Source organism: Pelodiscus sinensis, chromosome 1, assembly GCF_052426305.1.
Source record: "Pelodiscus sinensis isolate ZL-2025 chromosome 1, ASM5242630v1, whole genome shotgun sequence".
In the NCBI taxonomy this organism is placed as follows: Eukaryota; Metazoa; Chordata; order Testudines; family Trionychidae; genus Pelodiscus; species Pelodiscus sinensis.
The window spans coordinates 200,464,918-200,489,952 of NC_143052.1; the positions used below are offsets into that span (position 1 = coordinate 200,464,918).

The 25,035-nt window shown below is 44.5% G+C and overlaps 1 protein-coding gene and 1 long non-coding RNA gene across 14 annotated transcripts in view; one reads left to right on the forward strand and one right to left on the reverse strand.

The window, feature by feature from the left end:
• The window catches only part of BCOR (BCL6 corepressor), a 107,236-nt gene that overhangs the window by 39,525 nt on the left and 42,676 nt on the right, over positions 1-25,035 (forward strand). For 7 of the 12 annotated variants that reach the window (XM_006133942.5, XM_014578961.4, XM_075913237.2 and 4 more), the window contains 5 exons: positions 12,275-12,404; positions 14,770-14,848; positions 16,212-19,028; positions 19,695-19,748; positions 20,153-20,336. In XM_006133942.5, coding sequence (XP_006134004.1) covers positions 12,319-12,404; positions 14,770-14,848; positions 16,212-19,028; positions 19,695-19,748; positions 20,153-20,336 — 3,220 coding nt within the window. In that variant the 5' untranslated portion in view covers positions 12,275-12,318. Of the gene's footprint in view, positions 1-7,293; positions 7,427-7,452; positions 8,911-8,952; positions 10,216-12,274; positions 12,405-14,769; positions 14,849-16,211; positions 19,029-19,694; positions 19,749-20,152; positions 20,337-25,035 lie in introns of those variants that run through there. The other 5 variants (XM_075913232.2, XM_075913238.2, XM_006133945.5 and 2 more) reach the window with 4 other exon arrangements.
• Positions 1,636-6,553, reverse strand: LOC102457994 (uncharacterized). Of its 2 annotated transcripts, none has more exons than XR_001369001.4 (3): positions 6,367-6,553; positions 5,569-5,710; positions 1,636-4,875 (listed from the first exon to the last, which is right to left on the reverse strand). It is a non-coding gene; the product is annotated as an uncharacterized LOC102457994 (long non-coding RNA). The 2 variants fall into 2 exon arrangements; XR_012898367.2 differs by having other exon boundaries at positions 6,381-6,547.

Sequence of the window (25,035 nt, forward strand, 5' to 3'; positions counted from 1 at the left end):
GCTGAAGTCAGAAAAGTAGATGTAGTCGGGAAAGAAAATAACTGAGATGTGAGTTTTAAACTATCACTTTTAGTGAGGTGTGGAGAAAAGGAGAGTGCTCTCCTGAGCAGACATTTCAAGGTTGTCTTATTTTAGCTACAGAAAGAACTGTAGACCCACTACTATGAGATCGCATTTTCAATAAACTGTATTGGCTCTCTCTATACAAATTGCTGGTAGGAAAGAAAAGCAAGCCTATATGCATGGAGGCAGGCATAAGCTAGTGAGATCAGGTTTCCTACTGAGCTCCCGGAGGAGAAGTGAGCATTTGATTGAAGCTACACTTGGTTCTTGGTTCCCAGGGGACAGCAGCCCTGAAACACGAGAGCTCTCTCTCCCCTCCCTCGCTCTCTCTCTCTTCTTCCTCTAAAAGCCTTTGTGCTAAAAGAGCTTCAGTAGGCACGAATCGCTGGTCTCTCACAAGAATGTATTGCAGCCTTTGCTGACATTGTTTTGTTAGCAATGGGTTTTACCAAGCAAGCAGATTTTTAGATCCGAACAGGCAATGAATAGTCGACGCCACCAACCTGCAAATACCTAGGGCAAGCTGGGAAGTTCAGTGCAAACCGATCACGTCAGTAGTACCTCTACTTACCTGCCTTGAGAAACGATAATCTTAAGCAATAATAGGGGCAAAATGAAAATGCTCTTTAAAACAAAGCAGAAAAATCGTATCTCTTCTTGCAGCAGGTCACAAAGCTATACATTGTTCATCCGGGAGGTATATATTGTGCATTTGGGTACCGGTTCTCATGACCTCTCTCAAATATAATTATTTTTTAAACTCTTGGATAAATACACGTTTCTGTAAAGATCTGCACTCCAGTTAATCGTATTTAATGTTGCTAAAAATAAACTGAAGGGAGGAAATATACTTTGTCAGTTCTAGCGAAATCTCCACTTTTAGAACACAAGAACGGCCATACTGGGTCAAACCAAAGGTCCCTTCTAACCCAGAATGCTGTCTTCCTTTCCCTTAGCATTAGAGAATTGACACAGAATAGGAGAGATACTAGCATAAGTGTAATCTCTGAGAGCAGGCAGTTTATAGCTAATGTGTTGTGAAATACTCTGTACAACAATTAAACAAGTAAAATCTGATTTGCATCAGGATAATAGATTTTAAAGTAGGAAAAGAGAAACCGCCCGTGCATGATTTAAGATTTAGTTTAGAAACATTCTTAAGACTTGAGTGGGTTCAGTGGAGGTGTCAGTTTATTTTAACGGGATATATTGAGATAGAAAGTAAACTAATTTTCCCGTTCAAGTGTTTGGGACAATAAGGGATGTCCATCGTGGGATAATCAATGTATGTGTGGAGGTCAAAGGAGTAGGGAGGTGGAGGGATGCAAGAAACCTAAGAATCTCGTGTAAATATGAGAGGGGAGCCGTTTCATTTTCTACTTTAAACTAAAAGCAAACAGATTAGATTTTAAATTGTCAAATCTGAGTTGCTTTACTGCTGAAGCCACTTCGGATACCAACCTGAGCAAAGCCATCTGGAATGGTCCATTATGTAGATTTGGTAATATAATGCAGAGAAAGAGGGTTATTTGCTATAGGCCTTCATGATACGGAAACTTTAACCAAACTATCTCGAGTCACAAAGCGAGATTTACACTTTAATTAAAGGCGAGTTCGGATACCGACGATTATGGAATGTCAGTTTAATAGAAAATACAGGAAACTTGTCGTCACCTCCCACCCCCATGGGGGCAGTTAGCAGTATCCATTCAGTCAAGAAACTTCTGCAAGAGAAGAGGGGGACTTAAGCTTTCAAACGCTACAATGACCGAGACGTAGCGAGTGGCACGGCGTACTTAACACGAGAAAGTCAAAGCTGCAGCTGTACTTCAGGGGCTTCTTTTAACCGGAAATAAGAAACAATTGAAGTTGTGACCAAACGTGATTGTCGAGAAGACGTGTGTGTGCTCGGTCTGTCTCTTGGAGTGGAGAAAAACCGAAATGTCGTCTGGTGGGGAAAATTTAATAAAAGGAGCCCCACTGTATCGGACAGCCGCAAGATGTTTGAAAAATCGGCTGCCAACAAGCACGGTTCTCTCCACCGTAGGAGTAGGGTAGAGGGGGTACCTTGTTTGGACTGAACCAGCTGCAGTAGTTGCTGGTACGGCACTGAAGGCAGACACAATGCTGCTGTTGTTGGTTTGATCTCGAACTGTGGATTGTTAGTCTGGATTTAACTATGCGGGGGGGGGGGGAGCGCTGGGGGAGAATGTGAAGGCTGTTTACAGCTAGTGCAAATAATGTGACAGCTGTTGCGGAGCGCGAGTAGCCCGCGCCTCTTCGGCACCTACAACAAAGCTCTCACTATGCAGGCAGCAGTAGCACTTCAGAGCGCTCGCACAGACAGCGGCCGCGCGGATTAAGAACTAATGAGCGTGGGGTTTTGTGTTGCTTTTTAATGTAATAATTCGCGAGAGTTGTGATTTTTTCCCCCCTCCCCTCAACATAACTTGTGTGCACATCCTTGGGCTAAATTTCAGATAGACGCCTTGATCTCGCAGTTGAATAATACACCTGTAAGAGAAAAGCTTTTCCTGGAGTAGAGGGTCTCGCTAAAACAAGACTATACAGATATTTCCCTTTTCTAAAGCTTGAGAGAGAGTCTAGAGGTCAAATTCTGTCCTGACAGTCAGCAAAGGTAGATGCACCGCCAACAACCTAAACCAGCTCCATGTTTTTGTTTTTGCGGGAAGGAGTGTTTGCGACTAAGCAGTGCTCCCTTTCCTGGAAGTAGGAGGGTGTTGAAATCTACATAAACAGGGCCAGATCGTATTGAAGGCAATAGCAAAGCTTCTCTTGATTTCTGTAAAAAGAAAAGCAGGCCCTATGTGCAAGGGATTGTACATGCGGGGTGATGACCTGAATTTCCCTAAGACTCAAATGATAATGTGAGATGACTGCAACTTGGGCAACATTTTTCAAAACAATATGGTAAATGGAATTGTTTTCAATGCAGGTACTGCTGTAAAACAAAGTTGTTATCCTGACATCAGTTGTAGGCATTCTATGAACTGTGTTTTGTCAGGAATCTCTCCCTGTGCTAACGTTAGACTCTGGTGGGCCAAAAACAGCCCCAGAAGGTTGTATCTCTTAAAACAGGGATGTTTTAAACTTCAATAGAGAATCGCTACCCGATTCTATCTGTTCTTAAGGTTTCCTTATGTGTCCAAGCCCAGCACGTGGTTTCATGAGTCTCTCAAAGGTCAGAGGGAATTTTTTGTATGATTAAGAACTGTAGGATCTAGCCTATATTTTCAAATTAGATAGTTTTAACTGCAACAGAATTAGGTTTTACACACGAACTAAGCTATAACTCTGTTCCCAATTTGCCTCGAACTCTTCAGGAAGATTTAATTTCACATAGCGGATATAACTTGTTTCAGGGTCGCTGCCTTTGTCTCTTAATTCTCTCTGCCTCCCCCTCCCCCCCCCCCATATACTTTTGGGTGTGTATGAATAATGTGCTGTTGATGGTGGAAGTCACCAATAGTAATTCAATAATCGTAGCGTCAATGCTATCAATTAATCTCTTTATATGATGCATGGTATGCCATTTCTGTAGTTGCTTGCGAAACTAGTTTCGCCTTGAAGCAAAGGCGGAAAGACAAACAAGTCTACGTCGCCAAAACACTGGCAACCTCTTCCAAATATTTTTAAAGTCACGGAGCAGTATTTTCAGGATTATGCTGCTGCCTCTGTGGAGGGACTGTCAATGGCTTTAAAAAAAGCTAATGCAAATTGGAGAAAAATAATTTTCTTTCAGAGATATGCAATGTATTAGTCACTTGTTATCGTGCTTAGAGGCAGACCTCATTTGCGCGTCTGCCAACTCGCTCACATCTGCTCAGAGCTGTTCAGGGCATTTTAACCTTGGCGGTGTAGTGTCGTAGTCCCACGGATCAAGAGCGAGTAATTAAAGCTCTAAGCAGCAGCAAAAATTCATAGCCGCCCATCTGCATGGCAGTTGCTTCAGAGCTTTGTTTCGGTGCTGAGCTCTAAGATGAAAATGCATAGATTGTAATGGTCCTTAGTGTTTCCCTGTGAGATCGCTGGCTGACAGTCTTCCTACAACAGTGGTGTACGAACCCAGGGGAACATCGCAAACTTTGTAGAGAAAGCTTGACTTCGCTTTTACAGTAACTTTCGGATTCACGTAAGAAACGTACGTGTCTGCTGTTCGAACAAGAGACGTAAAATCAGACGACTGATATTTGCACATACCTGCAAGCTGTACGATAACTGTCTTTAAACTTCCCGGTGAAGATGATGTGAGGTTTGGGACCAGTGGTTTATATGGATGTGAGAGTGGCTCCTTGTTTATAACTGTTTTCGAAAATGTTCAGTGCTTTTCAGAAGTAGTCGAAAGTATTTTCCATGCGGGGGAAAAATTAGCATTGTAAACAGTATATACATTTTGAGGCGCGTACGTATTTGCTAACCATACGCCGACTGGTTTGTTTATACCCCGCTCTAACTTCCCAAGCGCGTTTCCTAAACTGATCGCTGAATATAACTGTATATTTGTGCCTACGACAGTGCAGCTGAGCCCCTCCCCCGCAGCCCCCACCTTGTTGCATAGACAGAGTCCTGGGGGAGCAGAAGGATCTCAGGCTAGTTAAGCTAGATAAAACGTTAGACAGAGGACCAAGTTTAATATCTCGCTGTCGGCGCGCCAGCCATTTGCTGTATAATGAGGAGCTGCTTTACTCTCCGGAGAGAATCGCCTTCAAACTGCCTCCTCTCCGTGATGGGTTGTGTCTGTCGGGGGGGAGGGGGCTGCTCCTAATCAATCAGCCTCTCAAAGCTGTTGCTCTGTAAATGAGGGAACCACAGGCACTGTCAGCCACAATTATGCAAAATCAACTCGTCCGTGATCAATATCTGCTAACGTCCCCTGTGGATACGGGGGGGGAGGAGAAGAAGAGAAGCCGGAGCTTCTCCCACAGTACTGTACAGCGTGAGCCGGTGACGGCGCGAGAAAGCAATGTGGACCGGGGCGACCAGAAGAAACCAAGGGCGTATGCCCCATTAATCATTCTAACGGGGAGTGCTGTGGAGGGAAGGGGGAGGCGAAGGGGCCCGGAACGGTGGTATTTATAGCCCGATAATGCTGCGGAAATGAGTGCACCATTTCGCTCGGTTCTCACAGAAATAAGGCGGATTTATCTATTCGGGGGGAGGGAAGAGGGGAGTATTTTCCAACCTGAAGTTTCCTGTCGGCAAAATAAGTGAGGAAGGGTGGGATGGAAAATGCTTTTGAAAAGGGAGCTAAGATATGCACAGCGAGCCTCGCTAAAGCCAGACGTGTGTGGAAGGAAAGGTGGCTAAAAGGTGCCTTTTGTTTCTTAAAAGCAATAGCCATACTAAATCAACCCAATGTGGAGAGCTCTGAGCAGGACTCTGAAGGGTTAATGAGGGGTGTGTGTGTGTGTGGGGGGGGGCCGGCCCTGCGCGCTCTCTTCTCCCCGAGACTCCGCTGGGTGGATGCAATGTTCGCTTAATTACCTGAAATGCACATTTCTGCCAGGCCGGCTGTATCTATCACTTCTCCTCCTCCTGCGCAGCTCAGGCTAGGCTGCTGCTTGTTGTCTCTGGCAGCTGCAGCGGAAACCCTCGCTCCTGTGTCTCTCTAAAATGGCGCGGACGACTAGGAAGTGAGAGATGCAGAAAAGGGGGTCGGTGACAAGAGAGCCTAAACTATCGCTTGGGGGGAAGGGGGGGAGCAAGAAGGTGGCGAAGAGCTGTCGATAAAAAGCGTTTAGATCTAGTGCCTCTGTGCTGTGTGGTGCGGAAACTACCGTCTCTGCAAGCATATCCGCCTAGCAGCTTCTCTCCCCAGTCATCTCCTGCCCGGGGGAGTGGTGGGGGCGTTATTAATGTCGCTGCTGGAGAGGCGGCAGGATGAAATGCGAAGCTGCCCTTCGCGATTTATACTGTAGAACCCCCTCCCCCGCGTGGAGCCGAAGCCTTTTCCGCTTCAGCTCCGCCATTCACACAAGGGAAATGGTGTGGCGGGGGCGAGCCGCAGAAGCGCAATGGAACTGGTGTCGCCACTTATCGCTTGCCAAGTACACGTTTCAGCGGTGACCCTTCTAGCACTCTCACAAGGTGGCCGCGGGGTGTGTGTGTGGGGGGGTGGCGGCGGCCAGTTCTCGTCTCAACCCAAGCTTAGGTGCCAGCCGTGTTTCTGTTTCAGCCAAAAAACCACCCTCTTTTCTTCCCAGCTCCCTGCAGCATTTCGGGGGCTCCAGTATATGCCCCAGGCTCCAGCTCTCTGGCTAATAAAGCTGCAGACGTTCGTACCTCTGTCAACTCACCAGCGAGCCGGGCGCTTCTCTTCCCCTCCCCTTTTGCCGCGGAGTTTCCCCCTCGCATAAGTGCGGTAGGTCTCCAGCGGCTCAGCGCCAGCAAGCAAAAAGCTGGGACTCCGTCACGTACGTGGGCGAGACGGCCAGGGTTATTTGAAGGATCGCCAGCCATTTTAACTTTCCCTCGTTGGCCTCCGCCCCCCCCTCCTTCCGCCGATCCCAGGTTTATCATTAATTTAAAACTTTTGTTTGCAAATGGCGGTGAGAGCGCGGCACGGCTTCGCCTGGCAGCGCAGAGGGTCGGGGGTGGGGTGGGACGAGCAGGCGCTGCGGCCGGAGTTACTTTCTGTGGCAGGCTCAGACGCGCGAGAGAGACCGAGCGCAGCAGACGCACGTGAACCGAGCGCAGCTGCTGCTCTTCTGCCGTCTCCCGGGCGTGTCTGGCGGGGAGAGTCCCCGGCGGTCACCCTACCCGCGCCCTCGTTACGCATAGACGTAGAGGAAGGGGTACGTGCTGGGAGGGCTCCCCCACTGGCCCCGGCAGAGGGGCAGTGTCTGGCGGTGAATGTGGAGGGACTCAAGTACTCAATGCCTGCCTCCCTCCTTTCCGCATGTTCCTCGCCCCCGGGAGCTCCTCATATCCTTCGCGCCAGTGGAAAACACCCTTCCCCCCTTCGTCTCTAATCCCTCTTGCTCCCCTCGATCCTCTGTGTCTGCCCCTAGGGTGGGGGCTTGCCCTTTGCTGCCCTCCCCCGCGAATCCAATCGCTGGTAGCGGGAGAGCCGCAGACAGAGCCCACAGTCATCTCTGCCTCCCCACTTCCCCCTCCCGCGGCTGCAGCGTCTGTCTGTCTGTCTGTCTGTGGGTGGAGTCCCTCTCGGCGCACCCCCGCCCTGTACTGTCATCACTGTGGCTGATGGCGAGTAGCAGCTCTGGCTGCCCTCAGATGGCTCCGCCGCGTTTTGTTTACACGGTAGAAAATCCTGATAGCCTCGCTACACGTGACTGTGTGGGAGCTTCGGCAGGAAAGAGGAGTCAACACGCAGAGGAAAGAGGTTGTTTTAAAATCTTAAAATAGACACCGGCCCTCGTGTGTATGTGTTTCTTAAACCGAAATGCACTTTTGTTGCGCATGACTCAATATGTATTTTAAATCGGTTTAGAGACCTAGCTGGCACATTGTACTTAGCTTTATGGTTAAATGAAATGCCACACGTCCCGGGTAAAGGTCAAACTTCTTTTTCTAATCCGCAGATCCATGCGGCGGCTACTTAGCCTGCTGCTTCCTAACCTGGCTTGCCAAATGTGTGTCAAATCTGATGCTGTGTACGTCTTGCAAAAAATACCGAGTATTGTTTTTACCCCCCCCCCCTTAATCGCCTGTCTAGTAGTGGACCTCTGTTGCCAAAGCTGTCGACTAGGTATCCTAAACTGTGTGTTATGTCGTCTTTGAAGTAATGTCTAAACCTGACTTCTGTGTAAATTGTACATATATTAGCCAAAAGTGTAAGAGAAACGAGGTAACAAAACACGTTTATGAGCAGCTGTCTGTTTGTAGGAGTGCTGCTTTATAAATGAAAGTCCGGCTGAATAATTTTGGGGTCTAATCGAAGTCCATTGCTAGAGATCCCAAATTACTTTTCACTTCTCTCAGGGATTATCACAGATCTAGCAACGATCATTCCTATGGCCTGAAACCAAACTGGAGACTATCAGGACGGAGTTACTTATTGCACTGTTTTCATTTCCGAAGGCCAGATTGTTTGTTTAACTCTCTCTTATTCAGTCGGTGCCACTTGCTTACTACATGACTCGTAGACTTTAACCCGTGAAGCTTTCTGACCATCTGCAATCGCACTGACGGTGGGGCTGTGGCTTTTGCAGTGGAAACTGGCGAGCTGCCAGAAGGAGCTGGAGGTGGAAAGAGTAAAGGCGCCAAAAGGGAACTCATGCGCCGCTGCATTCTCTCCTCTTCCTGGCTCGCTGCAGCTGCCTGCCCCTCGCCGGGCTTCCTCTCCTTTCCTTATCCGGCTTTCACCTTTTCCACTTGTTCCTAATCAAGACGTCCTCACAATAGCGGCTCAGAGGAAGGCGGTGGGAGGGGCAAGGCACTACCACTTTGCGCTGGCTGCCCTGCGCCCCCCCCCTCCTTCCCCAAGGAGGCGAGAATGAGCGGCATCTTCGCCTGGCCCCCGGCATCGGGTTTTGCTAGTTTCCAAGCCAGGAGCGTGTTAACAAAACTTTGCTGCTGCTGCTGCTGCTGGCGTCAATGGCTGCCAAAAGTCTGTTGACGTTGCGAGGGAGACCCGAACGTTTCCCTTTTTTAATCAAATGCCCAAACAGCGCTGTGTGTGTCTGTGCCTGTCTCTGCAGCGCGGAGCTCTGGCTGCGTGCGGAGAGCGCCGGGAACTGGCTGTTCCGGGCACCAGGGGCTGCCTCCTCGGGCTGCCCTGTAAGCCGAGCACGCCTGGGAGGGGGCGGGAGAGAGAGGGGGAGACAAGAGAGCAAAGGTTCAGCTCCGCGGCACACTTGGAGCCAGGTTAGTGGGTTTTAAAAGCGCTTTTTCGCGGCTGGTTTCACGTGCCGGCATTGCTCTGAAGCGGTGTGTCTTACGCTCTATATATAGCCCCAAAGGGCGCTCGCAGCCAGACACCCCCAGGAGGAAATTCCATGCCCGCTCCTCCTAGGCTGAGTTCTGCTGGGCACCCCGGCAGCGGCGAGTTTCCGAGGAGTTGGTGGAGCAGCGATCGGTAATTCCTGCCCCCGAGGGGGAACGGGCTTTCCAGTCTCTGCTGGTAGGGACACGAGAGCTGCACGCCAGCAGCCAGCAATTGCAGCGCTGACTCGCGTGCGGAGGCGGCGGGGTTTCGCACCGACTGACTCCGGACAGAATCAACCAGCTTGAAAATAGCCGGTCGCGGCGTGGATGTTTCGGGAAATGGGATCCGAGTTGGGCGGGGCAGGGTTTAAACGCGTCCTTTATTTCCCTTTTGATTCGAATCGCGGCCGCCAGCGCTTCAGGTTAGAGAGCGGGGCGATCCGCCGAGGAAAATACCAAAGGGGCCTCATTCATGCCTGCCCAGGGCGCGGGGAGGGTGGATCCGCTGTCAGCCGAGGGCAGGAGGTGTCCTTCCCACTTCGAATTAAGTACTTCGAGATTGGTGGAAGTGACGGAGGTTTTCAGAGGGATTTACCTGCTGCTAAGGGGGTTCTGTCTGGGATTTGTGTGGCTTTTTTTGACGCTGAAGGGAGCCACCCCGAAGGCGGTGGGGTCACCCGCCTACATCTTGCGACCTCTTGTCCGCCGAGGGAAAGGAGGCGGAAGAGTTAAAGTCTGTTGCTTGTTGCAATGAAATTATGGCTGGCAGTGGCGCCGCTGTTTGTTCAACAGACCTCCACTTTTAAACAGTTCACAAAAAGTTCATCGGGGCGGCGATTATAAATACACACGTAGGTATCCACCGCGCAGCGCGACCCCGAAAGCGATCGCAACGCCACCGCCTGCCCCCTCCGCTCCGAAAGGATAACTGGGATCAGTGTAGTTCTGTTAGAGGGCATTAATATTGCACGCCCTCTAGAAGCTGCTCAGCTGCACACGCGAAACGATTGTGTGTGTGTGTGGGGCGCGGAGGGGCTAGCAGAGGGAGAGCAGACGTTTCTTCGCTCGCTCAGGGGATTGCAGTGCTGCTTCGGAGAGGGGATGGCAACATATTTCTTTGCAAGCGATCGGTAGCAGGTCTGTGCTGCTTTCCAGCCGCACGCAGCCTCCCGGCACAGACACCTCGGCCTGAGGCAATCTTCGTGCAGCTGGGAGGAGGAGAGATTCTTGGCTGGCAGGCGAAAAGTAGGGTGGTTTTTCTTCTCGGGCGTTGGCTGCCTTATTACTGGGCGCTTTGAGTTGGTTCTCTCGCATTGCCGGATCCGGCGAGTGAACCTTGAAGCCGAGAACATAATTTTTAGAATTTCATTATTTGCAAATGGCAGGGGATTGACAGGCTTTAATTCAGGCACCGCAGCTGATGTTAATGATACATTTCCAGCGAGGAAACGAGGAGCATTAGCAATCCGGCTAATGAGTAATATTAGTCTGCTTTTCATGCCCTGAGTTTATAAAAGGGAGAACAGTGGGCCCCCTTTACACACAGCCCCTATCTATTTGGACTTTGTGTCCATTCCTTACAGATGAGGCAGCGTACGGGGCGGCTACTAACCGTCTGTAAAACCCTAAATCACTCTCTCCGTGCTGCTGCTGCTTCTCTATTGAAAACATTACGAGCCGTGCATCTGGAAACCAGTAAATCTGTCCAGAAACCGTCTTTCCAGTGAAATAACTCCTATTGAATGATAGGGCGCTATCTCATCTCTTCGGTTTTTTGTGTCCTCACCACAGTTTTTGTGGACTTCATTATTGAAAGATCACTATTCTGGAGGGAGGAGGGGGAACATGCTATTTCATTAATATCCATTTGTTCCAGGCGTGAGGCTTTACATAAAAGACTAATCTAAGAGGGGAAGGGGGGAAATGTTTGAGAACACAGAGCTTTCCTGCCGTTTTCTTTTCCAAAGCTCCCTGATCGAACGGCTGAAAAGTGTTATGTTCAACCCACTCTGGGATTCTTCCCCTATTAAATAGCCAAGTAATCATTTGCATATCGTGGACTCTGACAAAGGAAATGAGTTTACGCGAGAAACATGTACGCTTTGGGAAACGTTATGGATTAAATTCCCCGTGGTCAACCATCCATTGCTGGCTTGTGTGCATGTGTAAAAAGAGTATCGTGTCTCCCGTTGGAGGGACTCTATTTTTGTAAGAGAGGAAGAGCTGAGGGATATCCTGTGCATTAAAGTCTCCCCCTACTTATTAACCCAGCATTTAACAGCAGGATGCAGGCTGAAGCTCAGTCAAAAGAAACGACTCAACCTCTAAAGAGCAATTAAAATCCTGCACTGGAATAAATCATGCGCCACGATAATCCTGTTAATAAAACGCAGCTTGTCCTGACACTTCACTCATGCAGCAAACTAGAATTTAATGCGGGTGGCGATGGCGTTAGGCAGGGAAGGAAGGAAGAAAAGGCATTCCCCCTTCTGTCTCTGGACGCGGCAATCCGGCTACCTTTCACCTGCCTTTGCTGCTGCACCACGCAGCGCCTACTCTCTCGGACTGCTAATACTCTGTCAGCGAGCCTGCTAATGATTTCTTTCCCTGGAGTAAGCAGGCGTCATTTGAATTACTGAAAGTACTCGCAGCAGCTCCAATGCAAAAGCCATCAGGGGTTGGTGCTTAATCAAATCAAGGGGTGGGGAGCTCAGCAGCCCACTTGCTATTTTTAACCCATGTACAAAGGTTAGAAGAGAGTTTTCCTTTAGATCCCTTTTGGGAAAGCACTGCTCGTTTAACTCGTCAGCGCTTTCTCAGCATTTAGCAGGGTGGCTGATGTAGACCTTATACACTTATTATTACAATGCACTATATATTCCTAATGCAGATTATTTTTTTCCAGTTTAAAATGCATTGTCTGGGTGCTGGGTGTCTCCTTATTTGGGTGTACATAAAGTGCTTCGGGGCATGTTTGGGGATGGGTGTAGACTTTGCCAGGCCAATCGTTTCTTAGTTCAAATTACACGCATTGGTAAAACTTTTTAAAAAAATTGTCAATATCCTGGAATGGTTCTTAATTTTGTGGCTGTGCACTAGGGAAAAGATCCATCTCCTCTGACCTATAAATGCCCTCAATTTGCTCCTTTATTGCAGGGTATCTCCCTTAACATTTAGCGTAGGCAACTCCCTCCTCACACCAATCCTGCATTCATTATTAATTACCGGGAGGGAGGCTTGGCTGGCTGCTCCACGGTGCTGTTTGTGCTTCCTAGACCAATCTTCTCAACTTTTGTTTTAATAGAATATAAAACCGTGAAGAAAAAGCAGCGCTTTTAAGACGACGTCATGCTTTCTGCAACTCCCTTGTATAGCAACGTTCATAGCTGGATGAGCAATGAAAGAGTCCGCATGTGTGGAATTAATGAAGACAGGTAAATATTTAAGCTTCTGGCAAGTTAAGCCACGCCAAGATTCTGTGATGTGAGATTTCAGAATTCATTCGGTTTCCTAATGCCTGAGTAGATAGCTGCCGCCTTGTATCGAGATCAGGCCAGTATTGGGGGGAGGGGAAAGACATGTGCGTGACAGCAGACCAGCCAGTGATTTACTGTTTAACAGGCAACCTGGTTCAGTGAAGCAGTAGCGCCCTTTAAAACCCTAAGCAGCCTTTAAATGCACTTTTACACTTAATTTATTTCATTCTTATGAAGGAGTATTAATCCAAATACATATTCATTTAACATGCCAGTCCATGTAACTAGCCTCTCAGTGCCTTTAAAACAAATGGCTTGCCCAGTGATTTAACACTGGCTGCCTAATCTAGGTACTGGATTCTTTATTGTCACCCCATATGTTGTTTTTTTCACCTTATATTATTTATTCAAGAATCCTAGTTAATTCCATATGGCCTCTCTGGCTAAAGGGACACCACCAACTTTAAATCTAGTTTAAAAGCAGAAAATCTCAATACTTTCAGGGTATGTCTACACTGCAGGGCAAAGGACGAATTAATCTATGCCACTTCAGCTATATGAATTGCATCGCTGAAGTTGAAATAGCTTAATTCAGCTTTTGACTCTGTGTACACAGCAGGAAGTTGAAGGAAGAACACTCTTCCTTTGACTTCCCTTACTCCTGGGCTGCGTCTAGACTGGCATGATTTTCCGCAAATGCTTTTAATGGAAAAGTTTTTCCATTAAAAGCATTTGCGGAAAAGAGTATCTAGATTGGCACGGATGCTTTTCCGCAAAAGCACTTTTTGAGGAAAAGCGTCCGTGCCAATCTAGATGCAGTTTTGCGCAAGAAAGCCCCGATCGCCATTTTTTCGCAATCAGGGCTTTTTTGCACAAAACAATACTGCGTTGTCTACACTGGCCCTCTTGCGCAAAAGCATTTGCACAAGAGGGCTTTTGCCCGAACGGGAGCAGCATAGCATTTCCGCAAGAACACTGACAATCTTACATGAGATCGTCAGTGTTCTTGCGGAAATTCAAGCGGCCAATGTAGACAGCTGGCAAGTTTTTCTGTGAAAGCAGCTGCTTTTGCGGAAAAACTTGGCAGTTTAGATGCAGCCCTGGTAAAATGAGGGTTACAGGAGTCAGAGTAAGAAGTCCTCCAGCTTGCCATTATTTCGAAATAATGGCATGCTGTATAGACGTGAAAGCCAGGATGGGTAGGAATGGTATCCCTAGCCTCTGTTTCTCTGGAGGTAGGTGACAGGGGAGGGATCACGTGAGGATTCAATATAATTTGGTATTGACCACTGTTGGCAGACAGGATTCTGGGCTAGCTTGACCTTTGATCTGACCCAGTATGGCTGTTCTTAAGTTTATTTCGGAATAACGTCAGTTATTCTGAAATAATTCTGCCGTGTCGACATGCCTTCAGACATTGGATTTAACTTTGCATAACCCTCACAACTTTTGTGTGTGCTTTTCACAATAATATTTTCCTGTTGTTTCCTCCCCACTCCTTTGTTTTTTAAACAACTTTCTCCATTATTGCTGACTGACAGCCCGATGGAAGAGGGGTGTGCTGTTGTGATCTGTTCAGGGGAAAACACTGAAAGTGACTTTTTGACAACTCTGTGCAAACACAAAATAAACTGAGGGAGAAGTTTTGCTATATTTTCTAATTGCGTTCATCCAGATACAGTAATACTAGGTGGTGTTCGTATCAGTAACAAATACAATTGTGCTTCTGATTTTTTTCAATGTGTTTTTGCAAGTTGATGTTACCTCTTTTATCAGATTATTGAAATTCTTTTCTGAGTAATGATGAAACTTTATTTCTGCTTCATGTCAGTTGTTTTATTCATGGGGTTTGAAAGTTGGCACTAAGGTATATTCTTTCAGTGCTTTCTGTGATAACACGTCCCAGTTCTGTAACAGTGATATGGCACAGGTGTGGAGGTTCCTCTTTCGCATGGAATAGGTTCCTCTTTAGCATGGAATTGGTGTGTATTTAATATTCTTTTCTCTTTAATATATAGAGATGGTATCTGTATATGGTACATTTAAATATGGCATTACCACTAGATATGAAGTTTAAAAAAATTGTCTTTGGGATAAGTTCTTTTGAAGTGGACTAAAATACCTTCACATTCAAAACTTTTTTTATCTTGAATCTGTTCTCAGGCAGGATTTACTTTTTTTTTTTTTTTTTTTCATTAATGTAGAGGATAGAGAGAATTTTATATGGGATTGTTATAAGGAAATTAAAGTATGTAGCCTTATAATCTTTTATTAATATTATATGCAAGGAATATTTTCAATAGTAAGCTTACATTTTTAATAGGAAAATTCCAGTAAATGATGGCGATGCTCTGAAAAGCAGACTGGAATTGAGGGAAGAAAATCACCTGACTCACAGTGTGGTAAGAGATTGATAGCTTCAGACTGAAGTAACATCTTACTATTTTTTAATTTCATTTTTGTATGCTATTTAATAACCTTAAGTGCAGCCAGGACTACAATAAAGATACAAGTTGCTTCAGGTAAGAGACCTTCTTCAAGCTGTGGTAAAAGGTTATTTTATTTTTCAAAGATGTGAAGAAGGCCTTGTGGTAGAATCAATTTCTTTCATTCTGTTCTGTTACCTTGTTAATTCTTTTGTATGCAGAGTGGTACACCACCAGCACTGTTACTTCTAAGCCATTAGGAATAATGTGTTGTGGCACATGTGTGATTCTGGCAGGATTAGTGTATGAAGTCATTAAATAAATCAGAACACCTGCTATTTGGCTCTCTGTTTAAAAAGTGGGAAGTGGGATTAAAAAAATGTCACTACTGTTCCATTGATGCATTTCTCATAGATGCCTAGTATTGGGAGACAACTCCTGGGTTATGGAATACAGTTCCTTGCTATCACTAGCAACCCTGTCATGGAATCCTGTTAATAAATTTATTAAGATCCATCTCTAAACAAGTTAGGTTGTTTTCCTGAACTACTGCTGTTATAGAAAACGGTTGTTGAGTTTGGGTGTGTAGCCATATTTCTTGGATTTTTCCTTGAAGATAGGCACCACTTTTGTCAGTCTGTGGTATTTCAGAAGGCTTTTGTCTCTGAAAGGATTGCATTTTGGGATGACACAAGTGCCGTCATTCTTTTCAGTAAGAGTTTAAGGGATGTAAAATCTTGTTTAATTGGCTAACCATTTAAACATGATGTTTAACTGATTAGAGGAGGTAGGTGGACTGGAGTGGCTCTTGCTGCAGGTAGGGGCTGTGCCAGGCTGGAATGTCCTGTCTGGTGAACCCCACGAGGCTAGAGTAGCCCCATGCCCATGGAGGGCAAGGAGCTGCTCCAGCCCTCGCTGGTTAATCAGAACTGGTAAGGGTTACCTGTTAAAAGTGATGCTTGCTGGTTCACCTTTCACATTACTAATTTCTGCTGAGTGGAAGAAATTTAAGGGGATGATTATTTAAAGGCAGAATTAACCTAGTTAGGTTCCAAGTGTAAAAGGGTCAAAACATCTGTCCTGTTATTTAGTTAAACAACTAGTTTTAGTAAATGGTGCCCATTTACAGGAGTCAGATTCTGAAGCAGCCAACTTCTTACTTAGATTTCCAGCACCCGGGTCCACCAGTTCAACCTACATACATTTTAACAATGAAAAATGTATTTGCATTAGTATTAGTATTAATATTGTTTCTCTTTAAAATGAAAGATATATCCATAGTCTTGAGTAATGTTATTTTAACAACATGAAAAAATAACACCTTTTTTATTCTACAAAGGTGGATGCAACTACAGCACATCGCATTGACAGTCTTGCAGCACTGAGCATGGACAGGTCTGGACTTATGCGGGAAGGACTTAGAGTCCCTAGTAATATTGTCTATTCCAGCTTATGTGGACTTGGCTCAGAGAAAGCACGGGATGCTACAAGTTCTATAGTTGGTCTTGGATTTACACCTGAAAGAAATCCAGAGATACAGTTCAAATCAAATCCCTCTGAAGCAATAGAAAATGCAGCTGTCTCTGGAAAACCCCCAAATGGCTTTAGTTCTATATACAAAACACCACCTGGAATACAAAAAAATTCTGTTCCAACAGGGGAAACGCTAGGCTTGGACAGAACTTCAAGTGACAAACAAAGTCCTCTTAATGTCAATGGTGCTAGTTACCTAAGGCTTCCTTGGGTAAATCCTTATATGGAGGGTGCGACTCCTGCTATATATCCTTTTCTTGACTCACCAAATAAGTATTCATTGAATATGTATAAGGCATTGCTACCTCAGCAGTCCACATACAGCTTACCACAACATCTGACGTATTCACCTGTATGTACAAATGGTGAACGGTTTTTATACCTTCCACCTTCTCACTACGTAACTCCCCACATTCCGTCATCTTTAGCTTCACCAATGAGGCTTTCAGCTGCTTCAGCATCTCCAGCAATTCCCCCACTTGTGCACTGTCCAGATAAAAGCTTATCTTGGAAGATGGGAGTCAGTCCTGGAAATCCTGTTGATTCACATACCTACCCACATATTCAGAGCAGCAAACAGCCCCGAGTCCCATCTGCAAAGTCAGCTGCTGGTAATATGTCAACAGACCCTACTCTCTTATTATCTCATTCACCAAGACCCAGAGTTCATCTGCCCGCACAAGTTGGGGATACCTACTCAGAGTATCACAAGCAGTTTTCCAGAATTTCAACGTCTCCTTCTTCAGTTACGCTTCCAAAGCCATACGTGGGTGTAAGTAATGAGTTTCCTCCTTCACGGCCGTCTAATGGGAAAGTTCCCAAAACACATGACACTGGTGAAATTTCACAGCAAGCTACAACACATGCAAGAAAAACAGGTCATGACAGAAAGGACAGCAGGTCACCTTTGCTACTAGAAAAACAAACTACCAAAGATGTTATAGACAAACCACTAGACTTGTCATCAAAAGTTGTTGATGCAGAGACAACCAAATCAGATCTTATTAAAAAAATGGCACCAACTGTTCTAGTACATAGCCGCACTGGAAGTGGGTTAGTTTTACCTGGAAGTGATGTTCAGAAAGAAACAATTTCTCCTTCGGGAAATGGCTGTCCTATCTACAGACCTGAAATAATTAGCACTGCACCCTCTTCCTGGGTTGTTCCTGGTCCAAGTCCCAATGAAGATAATTGTGGGAAAAACATGCAGTTGAAAAACAAAGCATTAGACTGGGTGATACCGCAGCAGAGAAGTTCTTCTTGCCCTAGGATGGGTGGAACAGAAGCAGTAATCAGTAATATTTCAGGGTCTGTGTCAAGTGGCGGTCGACCAGCATCTGCCTCACCAGCTCCAAACGCTAACGTAGATTGCACCAAGACAAACAGAAGTGCTATAGAAAGTACTGCATCTGTCATACAGCATATTGGACAACCTTCAGCAACGTCTGCAAAACATAACAGTAAAGTGACTAAATCCAACAATCAAGAATCTAGTTTCAAAGCAAATGAGAATGCCCTTGCATCAAGTTCCATGTTTTTACCTCCAAATGAGGCATTCCGATCTCCACCATTGCCGTATCCAAGAAGCTATCTCCCATTTCCTGTTCCAGAGGGAATAGCTATTAGCCCTTTATCTTTACATGGAAAAGGACCTGTGTATCCTCATCCACTTTTGTTACCCAATGGCAGTCTTTTCCCTGGACATCTGGCACCAAAACCTGGCATTCCATACACCCTGCCAGGTGCTAGAGGAGAGTTTATGACCTATCAAGATGCCCTGGGGATGGGGATGGTACATCCGATGTTGTTACAACATTCAGCTTTGGAAATAAATAAAGATGAAAAATCAGAGAGACGATCTAGGTCACATGAAGGGCTTCGCTATGAGGATCCTGCTACAAGAAACAGATTGCCAGAGATGCTGGAAACCAGTACAAAGACACATTATGAAATACCTATTGAAAAGAACACAAAATCACACCAAAGTTCAAGTCATAGTAAGAACATGGCCAAAAGTGACAAACACCTCTTTTCAGATCTTCTGCGAGATGACCAAGATGTGAAAAGTGAAACAAATGTAGTAAAAACTGGCTTTACTACTGAAAGCAGTAATCAAAGTAACGACCACACAAAGCGCAAGGTAGAACAAGTGTTTCAGCACAGAGATTTTATTGTAATGAGAGAAGAATTTGGAAGGACTAATGATTTCCATGAAACCTATAATTTTAAACAGGCCCAGAATTCACCACTATTCAATTTAAGAAAAGAGGATGTATCAGGAAGCCAAAATAAAGAAAGATTACCAATTCAGCCTTCCTCTGCTTTCTTAGAGAATACTCATGGGAGTGATGGTCCAACTATGTCTTTTGGCAAAGTACAAGATGGTGCAAAACAACTTTGTATGGGAAATACACAGTCAAATATTGAATCTAATCAGACATATACCAAAGATGGAACTGATGATCTAGAATCTACTGATGGCAAAATTTTGAAACCCAAGCCATCTAAATTGGCAAAAAGAATTGCAAATTCTGCCGGCTATGTAGGTGATCGATTCAAGTGTGTTACAACTGAACTGTATGCAGATTCTAGTCAACTCAGCAGAGAGCAGCGAGCGCTGCAGGTGAGTCCGTAATTAATTGCCAAAACATATTTTCTTGTTTATAAAGTCACAGTCAAGTATTAACTTTGATATATTCTACACAGGTGGGAATATGTTATTTCATGTAGATGTTGCCAGAAATGGTAACAATTGTTTGTTTATAAAACTTTGAAGCCAGGTTATGAGAATAGCAGTAGATGTTAACTGTATGTATTCACTAGTCAGTTTAAAAAATGTTTTAAATTAGAACTGATAAAGTGCTGATAACTGCAGAATATTTAATACTTAAGTTATGGGAACTGAAGAATATATGAGATGCTAAGCTAGTGTTTGTTGTAGCTTCTTAGTAGGACTGTACTATAAAATAGCAAAGGGTATCCAGAAGCTCTGATTAGCATTTCATATGTGACATTTGATGGACAGGAGTAGCAGCCATGTGTTGGTGGGTTTTATGCAACTTTTATGCAGCCTTTTCACCAATCAAGGATGTAGCAAAGGAATAGAAATAGTATTGAACTTGAGCGATGACAGATATTGTATAGGAATTTCCTTAAGGTACTTTACTTTTAATGAAAAGATAAGTTAAACCAAATTGTTTTGCATTGTTAAGAAAAGAATTGGTTTATGCTTATAAAAATGGATGAAATTATTTAAATGATCCATTGAGTGCCCATTTTAATTACATAGATGGAAGGATTACAAGAGGACAGTATTTTATGTCTACCTGCTGCTTACTGTGAGGTCAGTTCTTCAAATTTTTATTACTAGAATCTTACATAAACCTTTGAGTTAAATTTCATTTCCAAATACACAAAGGGAAGTTTGTGGGCCATGGTCGTTTTTATTCATTGTGCAGTTTCTGTTTTTATGTTTTTGTTTTGTTTCTTATACCTCCAAAACAGAATGTTTTTGTTTGTATACAATATATCTTTATATATAAAAGAATTGTGTGGTTTTTTTACATATGGATACTAGAATTTTCGTATATTTTTATACAACTCAGCTATTTTAAACTTTATATATTAGATATCTATCTCAAACCTTGGTTTTGAGCAGATTTTTCTTTGGAAATACTTTCATATAAGGTAAGGTAAATGAAGTAGCTTTTAGTGTGAGATTTTTTTTCATATCAATTCTCTTTCTAGCGTGCAATGATGCGCTTCTCAGAGTTGGAGATGAAAGAGAGAGAAGGCCACACAGCAACCAAAGACTCGGAGGTCTGCAGATTCAACCAGGCAGACTGGGAAAACTTGAAAGGAAATAATGAAAAGAAGCCAAAGTCTGTCACTCTGGAAGATGCCATTGCTGACCAAAATGACAGTGATAGATGTAAGCACATTTAGATGGCTTTTTTAAGTTTGTGCAAGTGTTTATGCACGTATGTACCATAGCAGTTTGTCCTAAAACTACATAATACATGGAGCTAGTAAAATTTTTTATATTCACTACAGAATGTTGTAAATAAGAGTAACTAATAGTGATAGCAGTAAGTAATACAAATTTATAGAACAGCATCTGGTCACATTTCCATAGAGTTCTGACCTCCATAGCTTTATGTGCATACTTTTTTGATCTATGAATGTTGAAAAGTTGCGCCTTTTAGCAGTATAGCTTCTGTGAAAAAAACAGGTTAATGTAATTGCAGTTACCACCCTACACAGATCTGTTTTGTTGTAGATGAACTAGAACCTTAACACAGCTGATACTAAACACCGAGCGTCTTATTGCACCATCTGTTTTGAAGTAGAACTTTCCTATGTTTCTTTTGGGGAGTTCTGTTTAAAAACATGTGGCACTGTTAAGTTCCAATAATATAGCTTTCCTTCACTATATGGGGGCAGGCAAAATGAATGGGTGGCAGGGGAAGTCAAATATGTAATCTGCCACATCTACTTATTTATAAAAGTTATAGCTGTGAAATTGAAAATGCACATGTAGCTAATCTCATCCTCACCACTTATTACTGTGGCAGGGTATGTATGTGTTACACCATCAGATGTTCACAGGGGTAGTCAACATGCTGTGAAACTGCCTCTTGCCAATGTAATTGTTGTTCCGGCCAAGGGAAAGAGACTTTGCAGTAACGTGGGACAGTGTGTGGAAGTACTGTCATTGAGCTCTGTTGCAAAAAGCACAAAACGCTTTTTTCCTCCTACTATTTATTTTTGAATGAGTACTTTTAAAGTAAGTTCCAAATCATGCAAGTAATCTGGGTTCTATCGGTCTCCAAATAATTTTTCTTGTAGGAGTTTGTAACAAAGGAAATAAGGAGCTGATCACTTATTTTATTCCTTATTCATTGAAAATTCAAAGTTGCAATGCTAGAACATTGGATGCCCTGTAGCATATGCATAATTTATTAGATTGTTGTGCCTGTCTATAGTCTGAGACTTTTGAGTAGGACTGGTAGAAAATGTCATCTAAGCAATTAATAATTGTGAGTTATTGTCCTGGTCTTTGTTTAATAATTTTGATGGACAGGATGATGATCTGGACATGTTCAGTTCCTCACTTAAGTCATGTTACTCTGCAGTGTTTCCACTAGAATAAAATTTGTGAACCAAAAATAGCTTGGCAGAGGAATAGTGAGGATTTTGTTTTTAATCTACAGCTAGCTAGCAAGCAACCAAGCTTAATTCTAGACATCCAGACTTCCATTCCCTAAGGCAGCTGTGGGCAACCTGATTGTGGGCATGAGACATTTTGCTGACTGTCTGCAGGCACCTCCCCTTACAGCTCCCAGTGGCCATGGTTCATAATTCCCTGCCAATGAGAGCTGAAGAAGTAGCTAGTGTCAGCAAAATGTCTACGCCCTCAATCAGATCACCTTAATGGTCCACAAATGGCCTGCAGGCTGCAAGGTGTATAAGCAAAGTAGGGATTCTTGTTTTAAAGCAGCCGTTTCCAACCTTTTCCAGATGGGGACCCATTTTGACAATTCAGGAAGATTTGGTGACCCAAGGCAATTCAAAAACGGGGGGAAGAGGAGGGGGCCAAGCCACCTGGGAAGACACTTGGTGATTCTATGAAATGTAATGGCGACCCAGATTTGGGTCCCGACCCATAGACTGGGGAAATCTTGTTCTAAAGTTTCCCGTTGCTTGGTTGTAAGCATGATAGACTTTCTACCAGGTGGTGCTTGATAGAGCTTTCTTCTGTTCCCAGCACTACTTGAATCTCTAAGGGAACTGCACACTTGTAATGCCCTCTATTAAATCCTGCACACATTTTGAAACATCTAAGTGTTATAAGAGCAGCAGCATCTGGGGCCTGACACAGCGATGCCACTATTGGAGGGAGGGCATGTCACATAAGTACCTACTTGAGTAAGGTGAGGAGAGGAGGAACTGACTATTACCAAGTAGATTGAGCTGCAGTTGATTGATAAGAGAGAAAGCAAGGAATAGTTCAGAGCATGAGGCAAGGAGAGGAAAAAAAGATTTTTCAGGTGCACATCTCATTTGTTTGAGGAGTATCCCTTGCTATCAGGAGATTACGTTTCTTAAAATGACCCTTCTGCTGATGTAGAAAATAGCAACAAACAAAACCAAACCCCAAACCATGCAATTTGCATTTTTCTTGACTCCATCACTTAGCAGCGTTCTGGCTTATGAGACTCCTCTGGAACTAATAAAGAATTGTCGGGAGTGGAGAGAGTATTATAACTTTGAGTACATTCCTGTGTACAATTAATTAGCTCTGAATTAACAGGAAGTTTTACAGGCTTACTAAAATTGCTAAATCTATAAACTTACAAAAATGCAGCTTTAGTTCAGTAAGGGAGCTTCTCTTGCGCATAATGGGCTTTGTAGAAATAACACTTGTAGATACTGAGTCTGTTCTCAAGGCAGGTCTACGCTTACTCCTGGTCAACAGTAGGGATGTGAATGGTTAACCAGTGTGCACTGCTCCACCATGATGGGGCCCACTGTGAGCAGGGAGCAGCCCCATCACCCTTATTTAACTGGTTAAACTTTGTTTTTTACATCCCTAGTCAACACTGCAGAGTTGGGCATATATAAGGGCTACGTCTACACTGGCCCCTTTTCCAAAAGGGGCATGCTAATTTTAAACTTCAGAATAGGGAAATCTGTGGGGGATTTAAATATCCCCCGCTGGATTTAAATAAAGATTCCTTCAAAGTAGGAATAAGAGATCCTCCGGAATAGGGCTTTATTCCGGAGGATCGGGCCAGTCTAGACGCTTTTTTCCGGCTTATCTACAAGCCGGAAAAAAGCAGCGGATATCTTTATTTAAATCCAGCGGGGGATATTTAAATCCCCCGCGGATTTCCCTATTCTGAAGTTTAAAATTAGCATGCCCCTTTCGGAAAAGGGGCCAGTGTAGACGTAGCCAAGCTGTTGTGCATTGATCTAACTGTAAGCATCTACACTAAAATGTTGATCCTGCCAATGTAACTTATCTGCTATGTGAACTTAATAACTCCACCTCTGAGAGATATAGCACTTAGGTTGACATAGATCATTGCAGTGTCGTAGATGCTTTGTTGCTCACAGGAAGCATGTGAATATTCAAAAGTGATTTAAGTACTGTGGTGGCTGTATGTTGATGGAACTTATGTTGACATTTTGTAGTGTAGACGTACCTTAAGATGTTGCAGCAGTGCAGCTGTACCTTTTGTAGTGCTTCAGTGAAGATGTTACCAGACCAATGTGAGAGTTTCTACTTATTGGAGTAGTTAATTTACCTCTGTGAGAAGCAGCACCTATACTGATGGGAAAAACCATCCTGTCAACATAGCACTGTCTACAGTGGGGATTAGGTCAGTATAACTTCATCACTCCATGGGTATGGATTTTTTTAACCCCTGGGTGACTTATGTATACTGATGTATGTTTATAATATAGACCTGACCTTTAGTAAAACTTTTTACTGCCCTGTTTCACTTTCTGCTTCTTGGTATAGCAGTTGATTAAATCAGAAATATACATTTTGCACTTGTTGAATGCCTCAGGCGTAGTATTTTTTGGTGCTCTGGTGCAGCTTAATTTGTAGGAGAGTTGATACATCTAAGACTTTGTCTACACTAGCAATTGAGCAAGGAAACTGTGGTTCACAGGTGATTAAACCCATCCCACTGCCCATAATAACCAACTTTTTTTGCTGTGCCCAGTGGCTGTTTAAATGGCTCATTGTTGACATAAGTGCTCTCCCTGGAGTGACACTTAATGGTGGATGAGGGGTCATGTGTGGCTCCCTTTTCCCCTGCCCCTCTCTGAACACTGTGGGTGGGAGGAGTGGCCCATTTGGGAGACTATCGGGGGAGGCTTGGTACCCCCACACTTCCCAGAGGGAGTGGAGCAACGCAGCGACCAGGGGAAGCAAAACAGCGGGGCCACCTTGCTATGCTTCCCTCGTCACTGCCAGCGAGTGGGCTTGTGTATGTGTGTGAGGAGGGAAGTGGGGGTAGTGGATCCCTGCTGGTGGCCCTGCTATTCACTTGAACCACCTTGTTTGGGGAAATGGATGGGGGTGGAGAGCAAGGGGGAGGGGGAGGGGGAAAGGCAGAGCCAGGAGTGTGGGGGGATTGTCTCAGCCTTACCCTGGGCTGAGGGAGGGCATGTGACTAGTTTCCCCTCCACCAGTTGCTCCATGCTCTCCTGTTGACCATGTGAACTCCTCTCATAGGGGGTTGAAGTGTTTTGTTGGCAAAAGTGCTGCAAAACAGCATTTACACTGCCTGACTTTTAGGAACATGGCCTTGTAGACAAAACCTGAAAAATGACAACTGACAAAAGATGTGGTAAACTTTGCCTAGCGTGTTCTTCTCAGGGTATCAGTTAAGGCTTTCAACAGTGAGAATCACCGGAGAAAATGTAAAGGCATTCATTGTTTCCCCATTCCCCCACCAATTCCTGATCTCTGCTGAAAGTTTGAAAACTGAATAGAACTTTTAACAGCTGTATTTCAGAACTTCTCCTGTCTTATGCTCTGCCTTCTATGCTGGATCTTGATGCCCCAAAGATGTTATATTTTGTTTATATATTGTTCACACATTTATATCTAA